This window comes from Equus caballus, chromosome 15 (genome assembly GCF_041296265.1).
Source record: "Equus caballus isolate H_3958 breed thoroughbred chromosome 15, TB-T2T, whole genome shotgun sequence".
Taxonomy (NCBI): Eukaryota; Metazoa; Chordata; class Mammalia; order Perissodactyla; family Equidae; genus Equus; species Equus caballus.
In genome coordinates, this window is record NC_091698.1 from 51,189,699 (window position 1) to 51,210,000 (window position 20,302).

The 20,302-nt window shown below is 40.8% G+C and overlaps 1 protein-coding gene across 2 annotated transcripts in view; it reads right to left on the reverse strand.

Moving 5' to 3' along the window:
- The window catches only part of MEIS1 (Meis homeobox 1), a 132,192-nt gene that overhangs the window by 83,228 nt on the left and 28,662 nt on the right, over positions 1 to 20,302 (reverse strand). For both annotated transcript variants that reach the window (XM_005599929.4, XM_003362985.5), the window contains exon 7: positions 19,362 to 19,473. In XM_005599929.4, coding sequence (XP_005599986.1) covers positions 19,362 to 19,473 — 112 coding nt within the window. The remainder of the gene's footprint in view (positions 1 to 19,361; positions 19,474 to 20,302) is intronic.

The following is a 20,302-nucleotide window of genomic DNA, read 5'->3' on the forward strand; positions in this document are numbered from 1 at the left end:
TTTATCTGTAATACTAAAGATTATCTTCCTCTATCTCAAAATGTACTGATAACATGGCATCCTAAAATTCAAAGGCCTGGTACTGCCCAAGAGTTTCATCCAAGACCACAGAATATTGTGACAAGATGAGACTGGAGATGCGAGAAGAGACTTGGTTAGTGGACAAACACATTCCTCACCCTAACTGGGCTCCTGTGAGAAAATACCACTTAGGTCCTCTGAAGACACAGATCCCTCCCCAATCTGACCATCAACAAGAAGTGCGCAATTCAACATGTCGCCTTTGCACATGGCACCACAAAACTCATTTTCTCACAGATGCCTGAATATGTGGTGCAGAAAGAACACAGCCATTGTTTAAACAGAAGCCAGTGGACCAATGGCCTTGTGGTAAGAAAGGTGTCATCCGCAACTGAAGTCTCTTCTTAATCATTCACTTTCTCATCATTGCCTCCTAAAGTAAAAGTGACAGATTTATAACTTGGGACATTTGAAAATGATGGACACTGGAAGAGAGTCTCGTGTAAGTGGAAACCTCAGTGGCCCACGAAATTTAAAAGGCCCTCTGTCCTGACACAGAAAGGCAAACCAACACTCTCCACTGTAAAGGGAAGGCACATTTGGGAATTGTACTAGATTTTCGATTCTTTGTGACGCCATCACTCACACTCAGAAACGAGCACCAGTCCCAACCAGAGTCTCTCTTTTCCATGGAAAAAAAGAAACCAAATAATGATGATGCAATGATAGCAGCTAACATAGACATAATGTTTACATGTGCCAGGCACTCTTCTAAGTTCTAGATATCAGCTTGTTTAATCTTCTCAACAATGCTACAAGTAGGTATTTAATATTACTCCATTTTACAGGTGAGTTTCCGCTGTTCTTCTGCCCAAAAAAGTGGAACCTGAGCCATTTTTCCATGAGGAGAGACCAAAGGAAGATTGCTTCAGGTCTATCATATACTGGAAACCCCTCACGCCTGAAAATTAGTGAAGAGCATCAACTTAACTGGATGAAAAAGTAGGTAACTCCTAAAGAGAACAGCATCAGAAAATATGTTTGTCCCAGACATTTCTTAATTCATTCATGAGAGGAACAATAAACACTGAACTGTAACTTCCTCGAGGGCAGAATTCATTTTATTCATCTTTATTGTCCCAGGATTTAGCACAGTGCCTGGAATACAGGAGGTATGCTGTGAATGAATGAATGAATGAAAGAAATATAATGCTAAGCTGTGCCTGATCACTTCCTTCTAAAGATCCTTCCTAATTGTATTCTCTCTTGTCTCTTCCTAATCAGATAGAGAACTGGTGAATGCATTTCAGAAATAAATGGACCACGAAGATATCAGTTACTAGGTTACTTCTTTTGTTTTTTTTGTTTTTCCCAACTGAGGAAGAATTGGCCTGAGCTAACATTTGTTGCCAATCCTTCTCTTTTGGCTTGAGGAGGATTTGCCCTGTGCTAACATCTGTGCTAATCTTCCTGTGTTTTTTGTATGTGGGTTGCTGCCACAGCATGGCTGCTGAGGAGTGGTGTAGGTCCATGCCCATGAACTGAACCCGGGCTGCCAAAGTGGAGTGCACTGAACTTAATCACTAGGCCACAGTGCCAGCCCCTAGGTTACTTCTTAACCTGGTACAAAGGAAAGGTGTTGGAGGGGCTGGCCCGGTGGCGCAGCAGTTAAGTTTGCATGGTCTGCTTCAGTGGCCTGGGGTTCACCAGTTCAGATCCTGGGTGTGGACCTATGCACTGCTCATCAAGCCATGCTGTGGCAGGCATCCCACATGTAAAGTAAAGGAAGATGGGCACAGATGTTACCTCAGGGCCAGTCTTCCTCAGCATAAAAAGGTGGATTGGCGGCAGATGTTAGCTCAGAGCTAATCTTCCTCAAAAAAACACAAAAAAACAAAAAAACGGTGTTGGAGTGGACAAACCTGGCTGACTCAGGCCCTATTTTCCCACTTACACCTTGTCAGACCTCGGGCAGTTCTCAACTATACAGAGAAACATCAATAGCTGCAAGGCTCACAAATTAAGTTGGGTGGACACATTTCATAAACTGAAAGCACGTAAAAATATATTATTTGTTACAAGATTTTTCCTTCCCATTACCAGCATTGTGTCTCATAGTAGGTATTCAACAAATATTTGTTAAATAATAGAAGATCAGAACAAAAGAGCCCCATGTCTCTGTCCTCTAAATCCCATTTTGTAGGACTTCCTCTGAGAGGCTCAAAATTTTCAGAGCTGACCTCTGTGGAATAAAAGAAAGCAAGCTCAGGTAAAGACGCCCTTTATTCCTTTAGATTAGAGGTGGAAAAGTTACATCCAACTCCACATCAAAATAAATAATATTTTCAGCCTAATGGAGAAGAAAGACTGATGGGAGTAAACAGGGAACTCAAGGTAGCAGGCTTAAAAATCAAGCCAATGGCCCCCAACTCTCGTCCCCCTATTCTCTCTGCTCCTTCCCCCGACTCAGCAGCCAGGTCACAAGCAGAGAAATGGCAGCGTCATTGCTGTCATTTTGCTCCTCTGAAATAGGAACCTGGATTAGCCCTGGCTGGCTGAAACTCAACCCAGATAAGTCCGGAGCAATGCTGATAGGCAGTGGGAAGGAATTTGAGGAAGTGACAAGAAATGCCACGTCATCTACCATAAAGAAAGCTTTCCCACAAAGTGGCCTGGGAGGTGGCTACACAGCGACTGGTGCCCAGAAAAATGCAGATAAACTCAGAAGTCTTTCCTAGCAGCAGGATAGGGAGCCAGCCACAAACAATTCATGTCCTTGCCACATCCTTCAGTGACTACTAGGAGGAATGTAGAACGATCCCTTCCCACATTCCCCCTCCTGCAGCCAAGAGAAGCCTGAGCTGAGGTCCCTGCCGCCCTCCCGCTGCAGGGGACCAGGACACCCCGGGCAGCAGGCTCGTCTCTGCCCATTTCTAACACATTAACCAGAGAATCACCAGGAATCCCGAGGATGTGTTTTTTTCTTTTACAAAGATTCTAGGTTATAGCCTTTCTGTCACAGGGATGGGTATGTGCCATGTCAGAAATACACTCTTCCTAATTTCATTCACCAAGTAATGGACATCATAATAATCTGCAATGGCATCTGTCATTGCAAAGATTTCCACTGTTCTTCACAAAAGTTTCATAGAAAAGTGGAAGTCAGCAAGTAGTTATTCTCCAAAGAAATTCACAAGTAGAGAAATGGGGGCTGGCGAAGATGACTGGGGAGAGAGAAACTCTTCTGTTCTGTCATTGTCGTTTTCTTAAAGACAGCATGCAATTCCCTCTTGGTATGACTTTCTTTACTTATATTTTAAAGTTTTCATTCAAAGGACCTGTTCTCACAAAAATGTATCCAAAACTTGCCTGAGAGACCTTCATAGGGAAACACATACTTTGAAAAATAGTGTAAAAGGTCAAATCTTTTTAGGAAAATATATTCTGTATTATTAAATAATACCAGTGACTACTTTAAAAGGGCATGTTGGACAAGCGTCAGCTTGTATACCTAGTGGATAAAGCCCGTAGCCCAGTGTTCTAAACCTCTCTGCAAGAAATTCTGGCTGGATCCTACCAGCTCAAATTGTCCCACAACGTCTATCCAGAGAGAAATCTGAGTCACTCCCATCCCAGAGGTTTATAAAGGCCACGGTTGTCCGCAGATCAGGTTTTCATCCTGGGTAGCCAAGGAAATATTTCAATACAGTACATTTTTGCTCAGAACTCTTCGAGAACACACCAAACAGAAAATGATTAGAATTACATTTACTTACTCTCACATATTAGCATTAAATTATTAGTTGTGTAAGTGGCTTACATTTACATTAAACTTGCAAATTATATAGACCCTTATTTCCATTCTACGAGCATCTCAATTTTTTTCCCTGCATGCATATCTAATCATTTGCTTACCTCTTATCACTCCAGGAACCTACAGTTCTTAATTCCATGGATTTCCACAGGGCAAGAATCTAGGCCACCATTTATGCACAGAAATCAATTCAGCCATCACTACACTATGCATCAAAACAACATTTTAAGAGCAAAAGTTGAAGCCAGTGGCGTTGAGCCAAAGCACCTCTCCTGGAAAGGAAAATGCAGTGGGATTTTTAAGAGCAAAGAGGACAGGTCACGAGGCTTTATGCCTCACCAAGAAATGGAGAATCCTTAATGGCCCAGAGTTTCTTGATTCAAATTTGGAACTTAAGACTTTGTGCCCAAAGAAAAGTGCTGATTGCCACATCCCCCACTGCGCTCTTGCAGTCTCCCATGTGAATATATTCACCAGGTCAATTTTCTCTGTCTTTGCCAGTGAAATTACTAACCAATGACATTTTTATGCTTTTAATTAGAATCCAAAAGAGTATTTTGGCACCATATGTCTATTGCATTTTTACAAGGTCTGCATCTCTGAAACACCGTATTATATTAACATGGTAGTTTCAAAAGAAATCATATTACTAAGTACCATAAATCATAGAAACATCATTGGCTTCTTCTAAAATTGTATTCAATCTACTAACTACACCATTCAAAGCTTATAACAACGTATGCAAATGTATATAAAAGCCATAAAAAGTTTTCTCCCCATATCCTTTTCCCACAGCCCAGATAAAAGTGAATTAAGAAAATCTGGCAAAGGGTGTACCTGTCTATTGCCATTTCCCACAGCAAATAGGATATTTTCCTCTGGGAATAAAACATTTTCCTTCAACTACTGTTTATAACCCTTATCAGCTTAACAGCAAAAGAGCCATCAAGTCCAATCTCTCGTGAAAAAAGTCAAGGTCAACAAGTACTTGCATTTTTGTTTATCTTTAGCTGCAATTGCTACTGACATTCAATTGGGTAATAAACATGAGGTCTGTCAAATGTTCCCAAGGAACAGGTGATCCAAAAGTTATCTCAGAACAAGGCCATTGCCAGGCAAGCAAACAATCCTGTTATAACAATTATGATTTGAGTACCTTTATTTATAGATGCAAACATCAGTCAATTCTGAATGCATATAGCCACACCATTCCCACCACTAAGTATAAGAGTGAGGAAGTACAGGAGGGCTCTTGCTGCAATTACTCACCAAAAATAATGGGTGTTCTCCCATGAGCAGAGTATCATCCAAAGAAAAGGCTTTCTCCTCTTATCTTTCCTATTTAAAGGCAATTTTGTGCAGCTCAGTACAGCCTTGTCCTTTACTCTGCCAGCCAGGCTCCTGAGCTCAGTTGCCTCTCTCTGCCTGAAAACCAATTCTACGGTTATGTGCGTGTGTCTGTTTGGAACTGTTGCGTGATTCCTTTAAGCCAGCATAGTTGCTACATTAGAAAACACTTCATTTTAACTTGAAAAGTGCTAGGATTTGTTCAGCATGTTTAATTCTAAAGAGTCAGATAGATATTTGGAATAAAGGCCACATACTTCTTCCCAATCCATCATGAAACTCACTGATATCAACAGGAGTTATGCATTTGGATCCGGGCAGCACATGGCTCCATGCCATATTCGACTTACAGATTAAAAATAGAATCTGTTCCAGCTGCAAAATAAGACACGTTAAACCTACTGCCTCCATTTGAAATATGAAAATTAAATCTAAGGACTTTGGCTACTATCTAAGATGATGACTCTGACCCACATAACGCAAACCTATGGCTCCACTTCAATTATGAAAAATGAGCCTAAGGAATATTCTTGGAGCCTAAAAGGAATGCTTCCACTTCTTGTTTTGTAGCTTTTATTAACGTTCCGTCATTTAGCAGAGAAATCAATGTTTTCCAAACCTGACTTCTTTCCTGTCAAGAGCATCAAGACATCTGGAAACAAAGTAAAGGACAATCCTAAAAATACACAAACCCCTATCCTGGGAAAGAAAGTGAAAACTGAAAACAAAACAAATTCTAGATACACAAAATGAGGTACACTATTTTAAAAGACAACTTTCAATGCAGCTATACTAAGCTCTTGGTGATAATGTTGTTAGTCAAATAAATACATACAGTTTCAGTATCAAAAATTGTCTCCCATTCTTCAACATTCTGGCAAAAAGTGAGTGTAACCAGAATTGTATCAATAGACACAACAGTATACTATTTCCAATCCTGGTGTCTCTTTAAATTTTGGGCAGATAATTGAAGATTCTACATAAAAAGAAAAATTAGCAGCCAGGGAACTGGAAAGGCTGAGGCAGACCAGGATTAGAATCCACTGGGAGCCCATGACACGAAGGCCTGTGAAACAAAACATCTACTCCGCAAACACTCAGGAAATGTTCATCAATCAGCTGTCAAGCAAAGAGGGAAGTCACCTCATTTTCAGAGCAGTAAACTGACGAAATGAGTCACCAAATTCCCATGATGGCTTGGCTGGTCTCTTCCTTTCCACTCAGCCCGAGGTCCCCATGGAGCCAGAGCCTTCTCTGTGGAAATGTGGGGCAGCAGAGAGAGAGTGGTGGCCGGACTTCTGTGAAGGACCCTCAGGAAGGAGTGAGCAAAATGTCCCTTCTGTCCAGCCAGGGTGTGGAGTAAAAGCCATAGTCAGCAATGACCAGTGATATTGTCCTCATATCTAGAGAGATGAAGCTATACTTAAGAAGACGGCGAGCATGCTGGAAAGGACCCGTGGTCTGTATGGCAGTATTCTGAAACCTTGGCATGATCCCAGACCCTTCCAACCCCCGCTGCCCCCACATCCACTCAGTCTCCCAGTCTGGACCAGTCTCCTCCTCAAAAGCTCTTCTCTCTAGCACCTTCACTTTGCCTTACTTCATGTCCTCAACATTTCTGAATATCTATAGCACCGGCTCCATCCTTTCTCCACATCAATTCCTCCTTCCTGCAATCTGACCATGACACAACTCTAACATTTCCAAAGGCTCCACTTCCTCCCAAACAAACTCCTAACCCCCCTTAAGCTGATGTATACGATCCTTCATAGTCTGGCCTATGCTACCTCTTGGCCTCACTTCAGACTCCTTCTTTCCTACACTCTGTTCCCAACTCATGCTGAGGCATACACGAAGCCTCCAAAGTGTCATGCTTTCTCCTTATTTTGTACCTACACACAAACTAATTTCTTGCCTCACATGCCCTTCTACTTCTCCATCTGTCCCAAGTTTCCATCATAGACCCAGCCCCTTGGAGGAGCTACGTGGGAGACTGGGAATGAAAAACAGATTGCTTCTAGGGCTAACTCTAGGGGATGGGGTAGTGGTTTCCTGGAGTGCTGTGCTGAGAAGGACCCATAACTGAGCCCCATTCGGGCTCAACGAGAAAGGATGCTGTGATTGATTAAGGATGCCTGCCATGGAAGGATGAGGGGAGGCATTCATATGCCAGGCAGTTGCTGCATCTCTGAGCCTACTCAATCATGAGACTTAACTTACTGTACGGTAACCATCTGCCCTCCCACTGGACTGTCAGTTTCTTGATTCCAGGAACAGCCTCTTTCACTCAGAATTCTCACATCTAGCACTGGGCTGGTACATAGTGGACATTCAATTAATACTCAAGTTATTGAATGGGACTATTTCTGTCTTCACCTCTTTACCTTTGGGAGTATTCCTCTCATAAGCTTAAAGTCCACAATATCAAGCAGTACTTTTTATTTGCACTAAATTTATTCTTCTCACATAAGGGGATGTTCTTTGTGCTGGGATGTGGTAAACCAAATAATCATAACACACAGTCCCCTCCAATTTTATAGGTTGAAATCATATTCCCTCAGAACTTTCATTTTTAAAGACTGTGGCACCTGAATCTTATTATCCTTGCATCCCAGCTCAGCTTCTCAACATCTCCATTTTAACCAATGTGCATCTGAATCTCTCTGGCTCCATTAATGCTGTTTCAGGGGACAATAACCAGAATGACAAGAGTATTTTCACCTGAATCTCTGGCCCCAGGTAGAAGGAGAAAAGGCAGGAGAATGGAGCTGACCCACCATAAAATGGTCAGAAAAAGGAGATCGAAAAGTGGGAAAAGGCCTCTTGGCATCAAGAAATAATTAGCACCCTGGTTCATATTAAGATAGGTTGCCATCTGTTTCAACCATAGAAATCAAGTCTAGCTTAGAAACCAAGGAGTTAAAGTAAGACCGGACTGAGTATGAATCCAAGTATCTAGTCAAATCAGTCCATCAAATATTTATCAGGCACTTATCATGTTGCAGCATTGTGCTATGGAGCAATATAGGCAAGAGGAGTCCTCAGGCTTTGTTGAGGATGTCAGTGCATGCTATCTCACTGGATTCCCTGTGAGGACATGTGGGAGAATTTCTCTCAAGTCTTAATGCCAATCAAAGAGATTCTTCTGAGCAACTTCCATGGATCCTGTAAATCTTGTAACTAATTATATTTCACTCTTCATTTTGGCTGCTAGGTAGCTCAGAGCCAAACTGTCTACTTCTAGAAACTGTAAATGATCTTATGATTCATATTATTCTGTACTACTCTTATGACTAGTCCCTTATTTATTTTCCTTTCATTCTAATTTCTTAATATACTTATTTTTATCCTATTGTATACTATATAATTTTGTTGATTTCCTTAAATCCTATCTTAGAAGAAAGGGGAGAATATGTAAATGCATTTTAAATTAAGAAATATCCTTTTCTCCCAAGATACCAAAGTACAAAAGGGCATCAAGGTGCTGCCTGTCCCTTTCTCATAGGTGCATTGTAGCAGGGGCACTCGAGGAAAGAGTCAAACTAAAATAAAGAAATTTTGAAAGAGATGCGTACATCACAGGCTAATAACCTAGCAACAAGCCAACTGGCAAACAATATTTTCTGCATTCACTTTTCAATTCTCCGTTTCTTAAAAATATACAATTTTGAAGAAAATGTAAGATTTTCTAGGTAAGGTCACGTTTTCTTTTTCTCCTGATATGGAAATAAGTAAAAGGAAGTTCTAGCTCTTTCCTCCTTCCTTAGGAAATAAGCTGAGCTATGTCTAGGAGGAATGTGTCTGGGTTGATCTTGGTAAATGGGGAAAGCCAAAGTTAATTGTCCTAATCAAACAGAATGCTTTTAGGTTCAGTAATTATGGAAAATTATATGCAAGACCGAACTAATCCACAAAGCCAGACACTTGAGCAAAACCCAACTTACCAACCACACTTCTGGGACCAATCAGTGTAAGAGACAGACAACGCCTATCTCTTTTTAAGGAAAATACCTGGCATAAATTTACTGTTTGGGTTAGTTTTTACTAGGCCAACAGCCAAAACCTCTACCACTATCCCTAATTAGTGCTAGCATTCATGAGGGAGGGAGAGAAATTCAGGAACGAAGTTAAATATCACGTCCCATGGGATGGAATAACATCTGCTGCTGGGAACGGCATAGGACACAAGAATATCCTCCCAGGGCAGCACAGTTACTCCTGCCACAGGGTCCTGTCTCAGAATTCATTCTTATCCTCTACCCTAAGATCCCTCAAAAGATTCTAAAATGTTGCTGCTGGTCCCCACCCATCCTCTATTGGAAGCCCATTCAGGGCCAAAGACTAGCACCCAAAAGTAGGTGTAGGCAGAACAGCCAGTTACCTGGGTGATGTGATTAAGGAACATCCCCAAACCTATTTACCACCAACTTCTGAAAGGGCTACCCGCTGAATCTTTCCTTGAGTTCCCCTGTTAAACGCAGCTCTGGGAGTCAGGACAGGTGAGACCTCGGTATCTACTTATAATAATATGACAGAGGTTGCCACTTGAGATTAGCCTTCTGGCACCCCAAAGAAATCAGTCCTGAGGGAATGTAGTGCAATCACAGTTTGAAAGCATGGGATGGCTCCTCATCCTCCTTAATAAATAATTATTCATCAATAGCCATGTGCCCATAATTGTGCTGGGCACGGGAGATCTAAAGATGAAGAAGGCATAGTCCCTTCCCAGGGAGCATCCGGGGGAGGCTAACGCGTGAATGCTTCCTTTCAATATATGAGAAAGGATAAGACACAGGATACCATGACAATCCAGAAGAGGGTCACTTCATTCAATCTGGGGTACACAGAACACTTCCTGCAGATGACACTTAAACTAAGTTTGGAAGTTTTTGACCTGGGCTACACAGACCTTCCCCCACAAGAGAGTCCACGGTTAGAATTCAGAAGATCCATGTACTTGGAAAGGGAAAAATTTACATTTTATTCTCACTAACCTCTAGTTGGAAGTAGCATTTTTTTCAAGAGTGTATCTAGGTAAGTAACAAACCACAGAAGTATTAGCAGGACCTGTGACTTTGTCACTAATGGAAATCATATTTACATATCACAATGCAGTTGTTAGAAATATCTTAAAACATCATTTACATTCATCACTATTTCAAAAATGTGTAGATAATAGAATTACTGCTAGATCTTGTTATTTAATGCATATTTAACAAAGCATTTATATTACAATTTGGTTTTTTAAAATATTTTGATAACTGGCTTTCAATATAATTAGTTTCCCTTATGGTCCTATGTAGTTTTTTCCCTAAAGATTGGCACCTGAGCTAACAACTGTTGCCAATCTATTTTTTTTTCTTTCTGCTTTTTCTTCCCAAATCCCCCTAGTACATAGCTGTGTATTTTTGGTTGTGGGTCCTTCCAGTTGTGGCACGTGGGATGCTGCCTCAACGTGGTCTGATGAGTGATGCCATGTCAGCGCCCGGGATCTGAACCAGCTAAACCCTGGGCCGCTGCAGCGGAGCTCGCGAACTTAACCACTCGGTCACGGGGCCGGCCCCCAGTCCTATGTATTTTATTTTATGCATTCATAAAAATATTACTCTGACATGTCGTCCATTGACTTCACCATAGGTGTCCCCTCCCCTCCAAAATGCCATGGCCCCCTTACGAGGATAAGTATGCGTCAGCAGCCAGGTGACTAACGGTGAAGAACGCAATGATGACTCCATGGGTCAGACCCTGGGTGCCACATGGCTGTGCGGGAGGATTGAACCAAGTTCCCAAGATTGGGATATGGATCAAAGTTGGCCTCCCAGGGCCCCATAGGTGCTTAACTTCTATGGCAATCAGAGGACCAAAGTAGAGGTGTCCTTCTGAAAATTAGGCCATATACCTCCCATCTTGTCTTTCAGTCAACAGCCCTGACCACAGAGTTCACAATGTCTGGGTCATTGGCATGTTGTGAAATAAATACACTCACAGCCCCATAAGAATATTTGGTATTTATCGACTATTTCACTTACGTATGCTTGATGCTCTTGGTAACACACAAACTTCCTGAGGGCAAATACTATGGCCTACTCATTTTTATACCCTCACACAGAGCACCTGCCACACAGTCAGTGCTGAATCCATTTTTGATGACTTGACTAGAATGTATAAATTTACCTTTCCCCCCTTTAATACAACTTGTGATAATATTTTGGCTCATCTGCAGAAGTGATTACAATTCTACACTCTTTTTATTGCCTTGGGCTACATTAAATAGATGCTTCCCTAAAATTAAGTTCTTCATGTCTTGCCCTGCCAAGACTGACATCATGTGAAGAATCTACCGCCTGGGACCATGGATTCTCTCCTGGTTTATTTTCTTGGGTAGAAATTGAAGCATACGTTTAAGCTGTGCCAGGCTGTGTGGGGTGGCCCTGGAATGCCTAGGATGTCTGACCTGAAAAACAAGTTATTGCTTATAGCTTAAAACCCAATGCAGCATCAAGAGAAGATGGGAAGGCGAGAGAGAATAAGAGAAAAGAAAGGCCTTATTTAGAAACTGAAATAAATAATTGAGACTCAGGTTTTTAAAGCTCAGATCACCATTTTTATTATTTATATAAGGCAATAAAATGCATGTTATTAATATGAGTGTGGAATACTGCATATTCTTCTATATGTGATGCATTTTTGGAAAGTATCTTACAGTTTGGGGAAGAAAGAACTGAGCATTATGAACCATTAACTTCCGGGTCCACTACAACAGAAAATATATTCCTCTCTCACTGAAAGACTAATGCTGTTACAGGCAGGGGAGCTCTCTCCAATTTACAGCAGATGGAGTGAAACAGAAAAGAAGATATCTTTTTAAAAAGTTTTCATACCTTCTGGCTGGAGAACTAAATGATGAATTGACATAACATCATTATTCGTGTAATTCTTTACTACTTTTTTTTTTCAGTGAGGAAGATTGGCTCTGAGCTAACATCTGTTCCCAATCTTTCTCTTTTTGCTTGAGGAAGATTGTTGCTGAGCTAACATCTATAGGAATCTTCCTCTGTTTTGTATGTGGGATGCCGCCACAGCATGGCTTGATGAGCAGTGCACAGGTCCGTGCCCAGGATCCAAACCCATGAACCCTGGGCTGCCGAAGCAGAGCACAAAGCCTTACCACCACACCACATGGCCAGCATCTACTACTCATTTTTTATTTAAAACTATCACATGATTCTTGAGAGACCAATGTAATTTATTCTAGGGAAGTCATAGAATTGGGGTATAATTTCAGAAATTCTACAAGTCACAGTGGAGTTGGTATTTCTTAAGAAACAACCACCACCATCACAAGAACAAAATTCCAATCCATCACATGCAACAAAATCCCAGTATCTGCACAGGTGACAATGGCAAGTGTCTACACCACACACTGAGTCCTCGGTAACACTGCAAACCAAAGAGAAAATAGCAGTGTGGTTTTAAAGCCATGCTTAACAAGGATCACATTTTTTAAGTTTCCAAAATTCGAGGACAAAATTTGATAAGATATCCAGACTGTGAGTTTACACATAAATAAAAATGAGCAATCAACAGAAAATATAAGAAATGACCCTGTTGACTAATGCCCTGTCTTTTTGAATCGAGGCTCAGACCCATTCAAACCCAATCACGTGAGGATGGAATCAGTTAAAGGTCAATCAAAGACAGGCTGAAACTCCAACTGTCTAGCTGACCTTCAGAGCTTGTGACAAATTGCTATCAGTCAATGTCAACTAATGACAGGAGCTCTTTGGCTAATCAATTGTTCTAAAAATGATCAAGAAAACTACTCACAGGACAGCTCATTTTCACATCAATGCCTGTGAAGTATGAAAAGCTCATTTTTTGAGTTTTTAATAAGCTCATAAGTAAAGCAGTTACTTGGTAACAGAGGTCACCTTACAGGAAAAGACAGAACCTTTGTCTGCTTTTTACATATTCTTTTATTACCATATTATAGTAAAACTATGCCATGGATATGCCAGAGGGCTACATAATAAAGTAGGTAACACTTCATCCACTTTGGAGACAAATACTTCTGTGTTAGAGGGAAATCTATTTGGAAGTAAATAATTTCAAATGCATTTTTCAGTTGTTTAAGATGAAAAGCAATGACCTCAAATTTACTAGCGATATTGCCTAATAGTGAGAAGATGCACTTTCTGTGAAAACACTTATGGCCAAGTTCGTGCCCCTAAATAGACAGTTACTACTTTTAGATGATGAAGTTGTTTTTCTTTGTTTGAAGATGACCTGCTTTCGTGATGCTAGAGTCAAGCAAATGGAGAACAGAAAATAGTTACTCACATTTGATGAGTCAATAAAGGGAAAGGTGAATATAGCATAGGGTGTTCTCAGGAAAACACTTCTCTGTCTATACATCTAATTCAACATGTTTGATAAGTTAATAATATGGACCTTTTGATAACAGGTATTTGCAGAGTATAATAACTTCCCCTTTCTTTTTTACACCTGACTTTTCCCATCAGGAAATCATTTTCCTCTTCTGCCTGCCACCGCATGCAAAGGCCACACTTTAATTTGCAGCCCAACATTAAATGTAACCAAAGTAACAAAAGGGGCTGCAATAGTCTAAGGGCTGAAGCCTGTGGTCACAATTATGTTTTACTTTGCTCTTCTTTCTAAAGTGTATTAGTCAAATGCATTATAGTGCTGAAATATAAGATGTTCCCAGAGCAGTGCAAGGCTAAGAAGTGTGTGAACGAATACAGATCATTCAAGTCACTCTGACCAATAGACAAATGAAATGAAAAAACTGAACAAACTATTTTTAAACATTTTTTCATTTTCAGAGTTCTCCGGTTATTATAAACACTTTTGTTTTTAAAATCATCTGGGAATTTTTTTTTTTTAAGAAAAGTTTCTAAACAGGAAGTATTCACTTTGTATCTTTATCTGAAAAACTGCAGATTACAGATTACATCCTAAACCGGAGTTGCTACGGTAGTTTTTCAAATTAAAATATCTTCCGTGGCCTCGACCACTCTCAAGTTGTCCATAGGAAAGAAATAAAGGAGGGAGGGCAACACTTAAGCCGAGCCATAATTGGAAGTATGTGAAAAATGAAGTGTCAGTTTGGTCAATAAAGGGCAAAGGTCAAGGGGAACTGCAGCCCAAACTCTGTGCGAAATGTGCTCATTAAGACATCCAATCAGAGCGCTGCTTCCCACCTATCCCATTATTCATCGGACAGCTGACTGTTTCCAATGCCTGGGTTTGGGCTGTTATTACTTTTCTTCTTCATGTAAAAAGGCGAGCTGGTATATAAATCGTTGCTTAGTCATCTGGAACATAATGTGGCCCTTCCCCACCCCCTCTCGTCCAGCTCTGCCTGCTGGCTTCACAGGCCTGAAACAACTGCCTTGAGATTCCCTTCAATAATAAATGGAATTGCCTTCTGCCTATAGGTTGCCTGAACTCATACAAAAGCTAGCACGGAGGGGGATGGGGCCGTGGGAGGTATTGCAACTATTGATACATTATTATAAAGACATAGCAGTGCTTTTCAATTGTTCCTCTTTAAAGAAGCATACTGGTTTTGCCTTTTTTTTTTTTTTTAAGTGGGAGCAAAGATATCATTGTTGATCTGAGTCCTGCCCCTAAAAGAAGTTCATAAGTGGGTTTTAGAGGTTTCAGCAACCATTAAAGTCCTTTAGGGTTGAAATGTTTTACATCAAATTTCAATGTAGAAATAATACTTTTTCTTTATCCCCACAATAGAGGAAAATGAGATAAGCTTTAAGTGGGAAATGTTCTGCGAGAGAAATGTCCTTACTTGTTTTCTACCCTCCTATTCTCAATTCAATAAGTCTTTGAGTGAGTGAAATGGTATAGGCTCTTAATACATAACAAAATTAATCATATCAATCATCCTCCTCCTCCATAAGTATCTCAATCATCATTGTACTTAGTGCACAAAATGAGATTCTCACCCCCCAGGAGAGTAGAACCCCCTGGAGGCTAATGCTGAATCTGTTTCATTCATAGCTCTGTCCCCACCAGAGCAGAGTGCCAAGCCCAGTGCAGACACTGGAGAAAGACTCAACGAACTGAAAACAGAAAGAACGCCCATCAAATGATCTGTTTTCCCTTCCTGGCCACACTAAAGTACTACATAAAATAGGATGCAGGAGTCAGGAGCCTGGGCTCTGGAGTCAGACTGCATGGTTTCAAGTCCTGACTTTCCCACCAACCAGTATGTGACTTGGAGCAAGTCTCCTAGCTTCTTTCAACCCCCATGATCTCAGCCCTTATTGCTATCACGTATTCATCTCTCTTGGCTTGGAACCAAAGAGAGAGACATGCCCAAACTCAGAATGTTATCAGTCTTAGTTGGAGCTGCTTCTAAGTCGTAGAGTGGCTATGGCAGCCCTTCTGGGAAGGAGTACAAATCTGGTGGGAAAAGGCACCAGATGTGTTTGGTGTTCTCTCGTTCCAAACTACACGCTTCCTAGAGTAAACCTGGATTATGGTCAGTAGGGCAGCTGCACACAGTAGGATAGAAAAGGCACATGCAAGGGTCAAGGATCTGCCATTGTGGGTCTCATCTTAAGAGACTCTGCTTGGGGTCCTGAAAACACTTGTCCCAAAGCAGTTACACAGGCAAGAGACGAAGATCCTAGAGCTGACTCTGACAGATACTCACTTCCATATTTCTGAGATTTACTTTTTTCTCTTCTGAAGTGGGAAAACAGCAAATAACGGACAGGGATAAAATAAGAATTCAATCTCATATCTTTGGAAGTGCTTCGAAGAAGTTAAAGAATAGATAAAATCAAGTCATAGCAATAGCAGCAGAACCCCCAACCAAACACAGATGTTAGGCCTTCCTTTTAAATGCCAATTTAAAGGAGCTTCACTCTTAAAGAATCAATTTCCTGCAAGGGGCCACCAGTGTTAATATCAAATGAAAGTAGATGTCATGGGATGAATTGCCATGATAAATAATTTGAGTTAGGGAAAGATACATTACGTAAATCATGAAGAAACATTAAACCCCTGAAGAATAATAATATCTTTGGTATTTTCTTAATTATATACCTTAATTTAAGTATACTCTTCTTAGAATGCCCAGGATTGGATTTTGGATTTCGATTTTTTTATGCTTAGGTAAAAATTGGGACTAAAACTAGTCCAATCAAATACAACATCCACTAACTTGTCAAATTATCAGGCACTCAAAATCCCCCAAATTACTAGATCTCTAACTAGGAACTGTGTTACTGTATTTTGAAATCTGCCAGAACATTACAAATTTCCTGGATGACATTTTATTTTATTTACTTTGAAAATCCAAAAGAACAGGACTCAGCTGAGATCTGGCCCATTCCGTGCCCGCATTGTGCAGTAGATAAGGTTATTTAACAGAGGACTAAAGCCTGGAGGATTTCCTTTTTTTGTACCACAGGTGCCATAATGAAGCGGTGAAAATTGAAAAGGAATGAGGAAAAAGAAACGCAGTACAAATAATACAGTAGAGAAAGTTTTAAAATATGTATTACTCCTGTCTGTGGGGGAAACACCTCTCTGGATATGCTCTTGACAGATTGAGTTATTTCTGTCTATTGGGTATGTATAAAGACATATTTATGGATTTATAAATCTTTTGAAGAGGGCTGTTATTTACCCAGTTGACTAAAATGGACTCAAACTGTGTAAATAACTATTTAGGACATGCACTACGGGCCAAATGCTGGCACGGCTTACACAGCCATGGCTGCCAGAAAAGGCAGACAGGGGAAACATGGAAAAGCCACTGTGCACAGTTAATCCGAAGGCTGCACAAAGGCCCAGCTCCACAGGTCTCGGGGATGAAAAAGAGGTTTAGAAGGGTCATGGTTGGCATGGAAATGCACATAAGTTGTTGCAGCAACACTTCTGGGCATCATTCTGCATTTAGCAAGGAATAAATCACACTGCCAAAGAGAACCCACAGGGAAGGGCAGGTAAAACGAAAGGTGGGACTCCAGCTTCCCCCATTCTCAAGCTGGGGCGGGGAGGGAGAGGGAAATGAGCACAGAAAGCTTCTGTTTGATCACAGTGGAAGTAATTGCCTTGAGTTCTTTGGTGGAGAGCTGGGGAAAGAGGGCGTGATGAGAAGAATCTTAGATAAATAACCAGGAGCCTGAAATTTTAGCTCTGACACTGCACCAAGACCTCAACAAATCACTCAACTCATCCACACCTTATTTTCCTCATCTGTCAAATGGGGCTAGACCGATTTCATCTGCCACCCAGGACTGCTTTAGAAAGCTTCAACTGAGATCACTTAAATGAGATAATTTATGTGAAAATGCTTAAAAAACAAAAGCTAGGTGGTGGTCTTATATGAAAAGATATAAAGAGAAGCAACGTAAGTGGAAAACTGTAGTAATGTGAAGGATAAATGGCTCCTTGTTACAATCGAATTCATTATTAAATTGGCCTTTGGAGAACCCTTGTTGAAAGAAAAAGACACACGCAAAATTCCTAATTCCTTGTTATGACATGTCAGAGGGGAAGGACCTGGATGGGGCACGTGCCCTCCGGAAATCCTTCTCTCGCATTATGTTTGAGGAAACGTATATGCTACAATTGTAAATTCAAGTACATTTTAGCAGTTTGCAGGCCTTCGAACAGGAGCTAAACTAGCTGCCAGTTCGTGGATGAGATATTTTTTTAAAAAGCAAGGAAAAGAAAGAAACAAACAAAACACTAGGCTCTGATCCCATGTAGCAATTTTGGAGTACAGGAAAAAGAATTTAGATTCCATTTTCACCTTTTGGCAAACTCAAGGTGTAAGTTAAATTGTGAAAGTAGGGCTTTATATTGAAAGTGCTGACATCACCTTAACTATAGCGCTGTGAATGGCAACACCATAACATACACATACACACGCTGGAAAGGAAAAAGGCCCTGTGGATTCATGCTGCATATCATTTTCCAGTGAAAGTCAGAGGTCAGAGGTTACCTGTTTCTGCCTCAGCTCGGAACCAGTTTTACTATTCTGGGCTCCATTTTTACTAGACTGATAGTCGTGATGAAGTCAGCAACTTTTCTTTGAACAATAAAATATCTCAAATGCTTAAAATTCTACGTGTCGAAGTTATTCTCAGTGCCAAAAGCATCATGTGCCTAAAACAAAAGAACTTTCCTGTTTTTGTTTTCAAATGAATCATGTTAAATTCATTTGAGACTTTGCAATTCTCATTGGTTTAGCCCAATTAAGTTAGAAAACAAAATCTTTTTGTTGTCTAACAGCACTCAAAAGAACGTGACCATAAAACCAGATTTTAAAGTGTGTACCTACTGTAGGCCAGAGTCAACTTCAATAAAGCCATCTGTTCAGATTCAGATAGAGAATATTTTAAACTTCGGTTGCATTAATTGAACACAAAATCCACGGCAGCAGATCTCATCAAAAGCAGTACAAGACATCTGAATAGTTATTCACCTCTTTGCGGAATACTAACTTTATGTTTAAACTTTATTTCCTCCTAGTTATAGTGAAACATGCACATCCATGGACATCCCCCCCCCACACACACAGGTATGTGCATTCAAACAACAACAGATTAAACTGATCTAGTTTCTTTCTATTTCTCTCTAATTGCCTTTAGTTTGACTTTGCAATGAAGTCAAGCACTTAAGAGATTCAGATAAGTAAATCCAGAAAAATGGCTTCAATCTAGTGGAGAGGGAAACCTACCATGGTTTTCTGAAAGGCCCACCACCTTCTAAGCATCTTAAGACATCGTCAGCTTAGAATGCTAGTGGGTGTATCTTCATGATCTCTTGAAAAGCCCCTAAGGGCAAGTAGTAATAATACTTTTTATTTGTATGGCAAGGTATTAGTGGCATACTATTTACACACATTGGCACTTCCAATCTACTTCTCTAATGTTGCCCTCAGTCAATTCACTGACCCTGTTTTATGGCGGTGGCCAGGTGACAGGCAGTTAGGCAGCTGGAAGGGCATAGAAGAAGAAAAGGGTCGCGGGAACAAAATAAGATGAGCTGATTCTCATATTACATGGGATTTATGTTCTAGGAAAACTGTACATATAGTCACTAACTAGACATTTCTGATTTTTCATGCCTTAAAAATGAAACAAGTAGCAAAAGAGCATGAGAACACCTCTCCTACCTTGCTCACTGCTGTTATCCCCACTGTGTGATGTGTGGCCACCGCTGGAAGGGCCTGGAGTTCCTCCTGAACGGGTCGATGCTGTGTCATCGTGATCTCTGTTCCAAGAGGGCTGTGGAGGCACAGATCAGAAATCCAGATAGAGTGGTCTGTTAACACTGGTCCAGTCGGATCCCATCCCACAATGACAAGGCGATGGGAGGCTAGAATACACAGCCATGCTCTCTTTCCTGACCCCCTTCACAAACGGTGCCAGCTCAGAGCAACACTGGCACACTTAAAATTTACCAATTTCTGCTTCTAAGCTAAAATTATGTCTACAAATAGTTATTCTGTAAGTAACTGCATGCTTTATTACAAAGGAAAACAAAAACATTCCAGGCAAAGAATGGGGGGGGGAAACGCTGCCAATTGATTCTGACTATATTTTTAACATCAACAAACCCTCCAGCACAACAGTCGGCTACCCAGAAAATGCAAAATGAGAGTGCTAGTCTACAACACTGTGGTTTAGAAAGGCCTCTGATTCACCCTGGAAGACAGACATGGCAGAGCTTTTCAGACCTCACAATTAGGCCGGGGTCCATAATAGCTAGTATGTGTCAGCTGTTTGCCGGCTGGTACGTGGCAAATGGACCAGGCACAGGGACAAAAAAGAAATGGGGATAACAATAGATTCACACGGACTGTGTACACTCAGCCCCATGCCGAGCCTTCTTGTACTATTGAACGGAAAACAGATGTTGCTTCTTATCACTGGGTGCATTTGAAAGTAACATTCAGATAGGAAAAATTGGCTGTAAATTCAATTCTTGGGGAAAACAATCATGGCGACACTTCTCCCAAATCTCTCTTTATCACCAGAAAAGATTTTAATTAGCTTTTAGTGCTAGCTTTCAAAAACAGCCTGATGAGTCACTGGTCATCCTGCACAGGAGGAA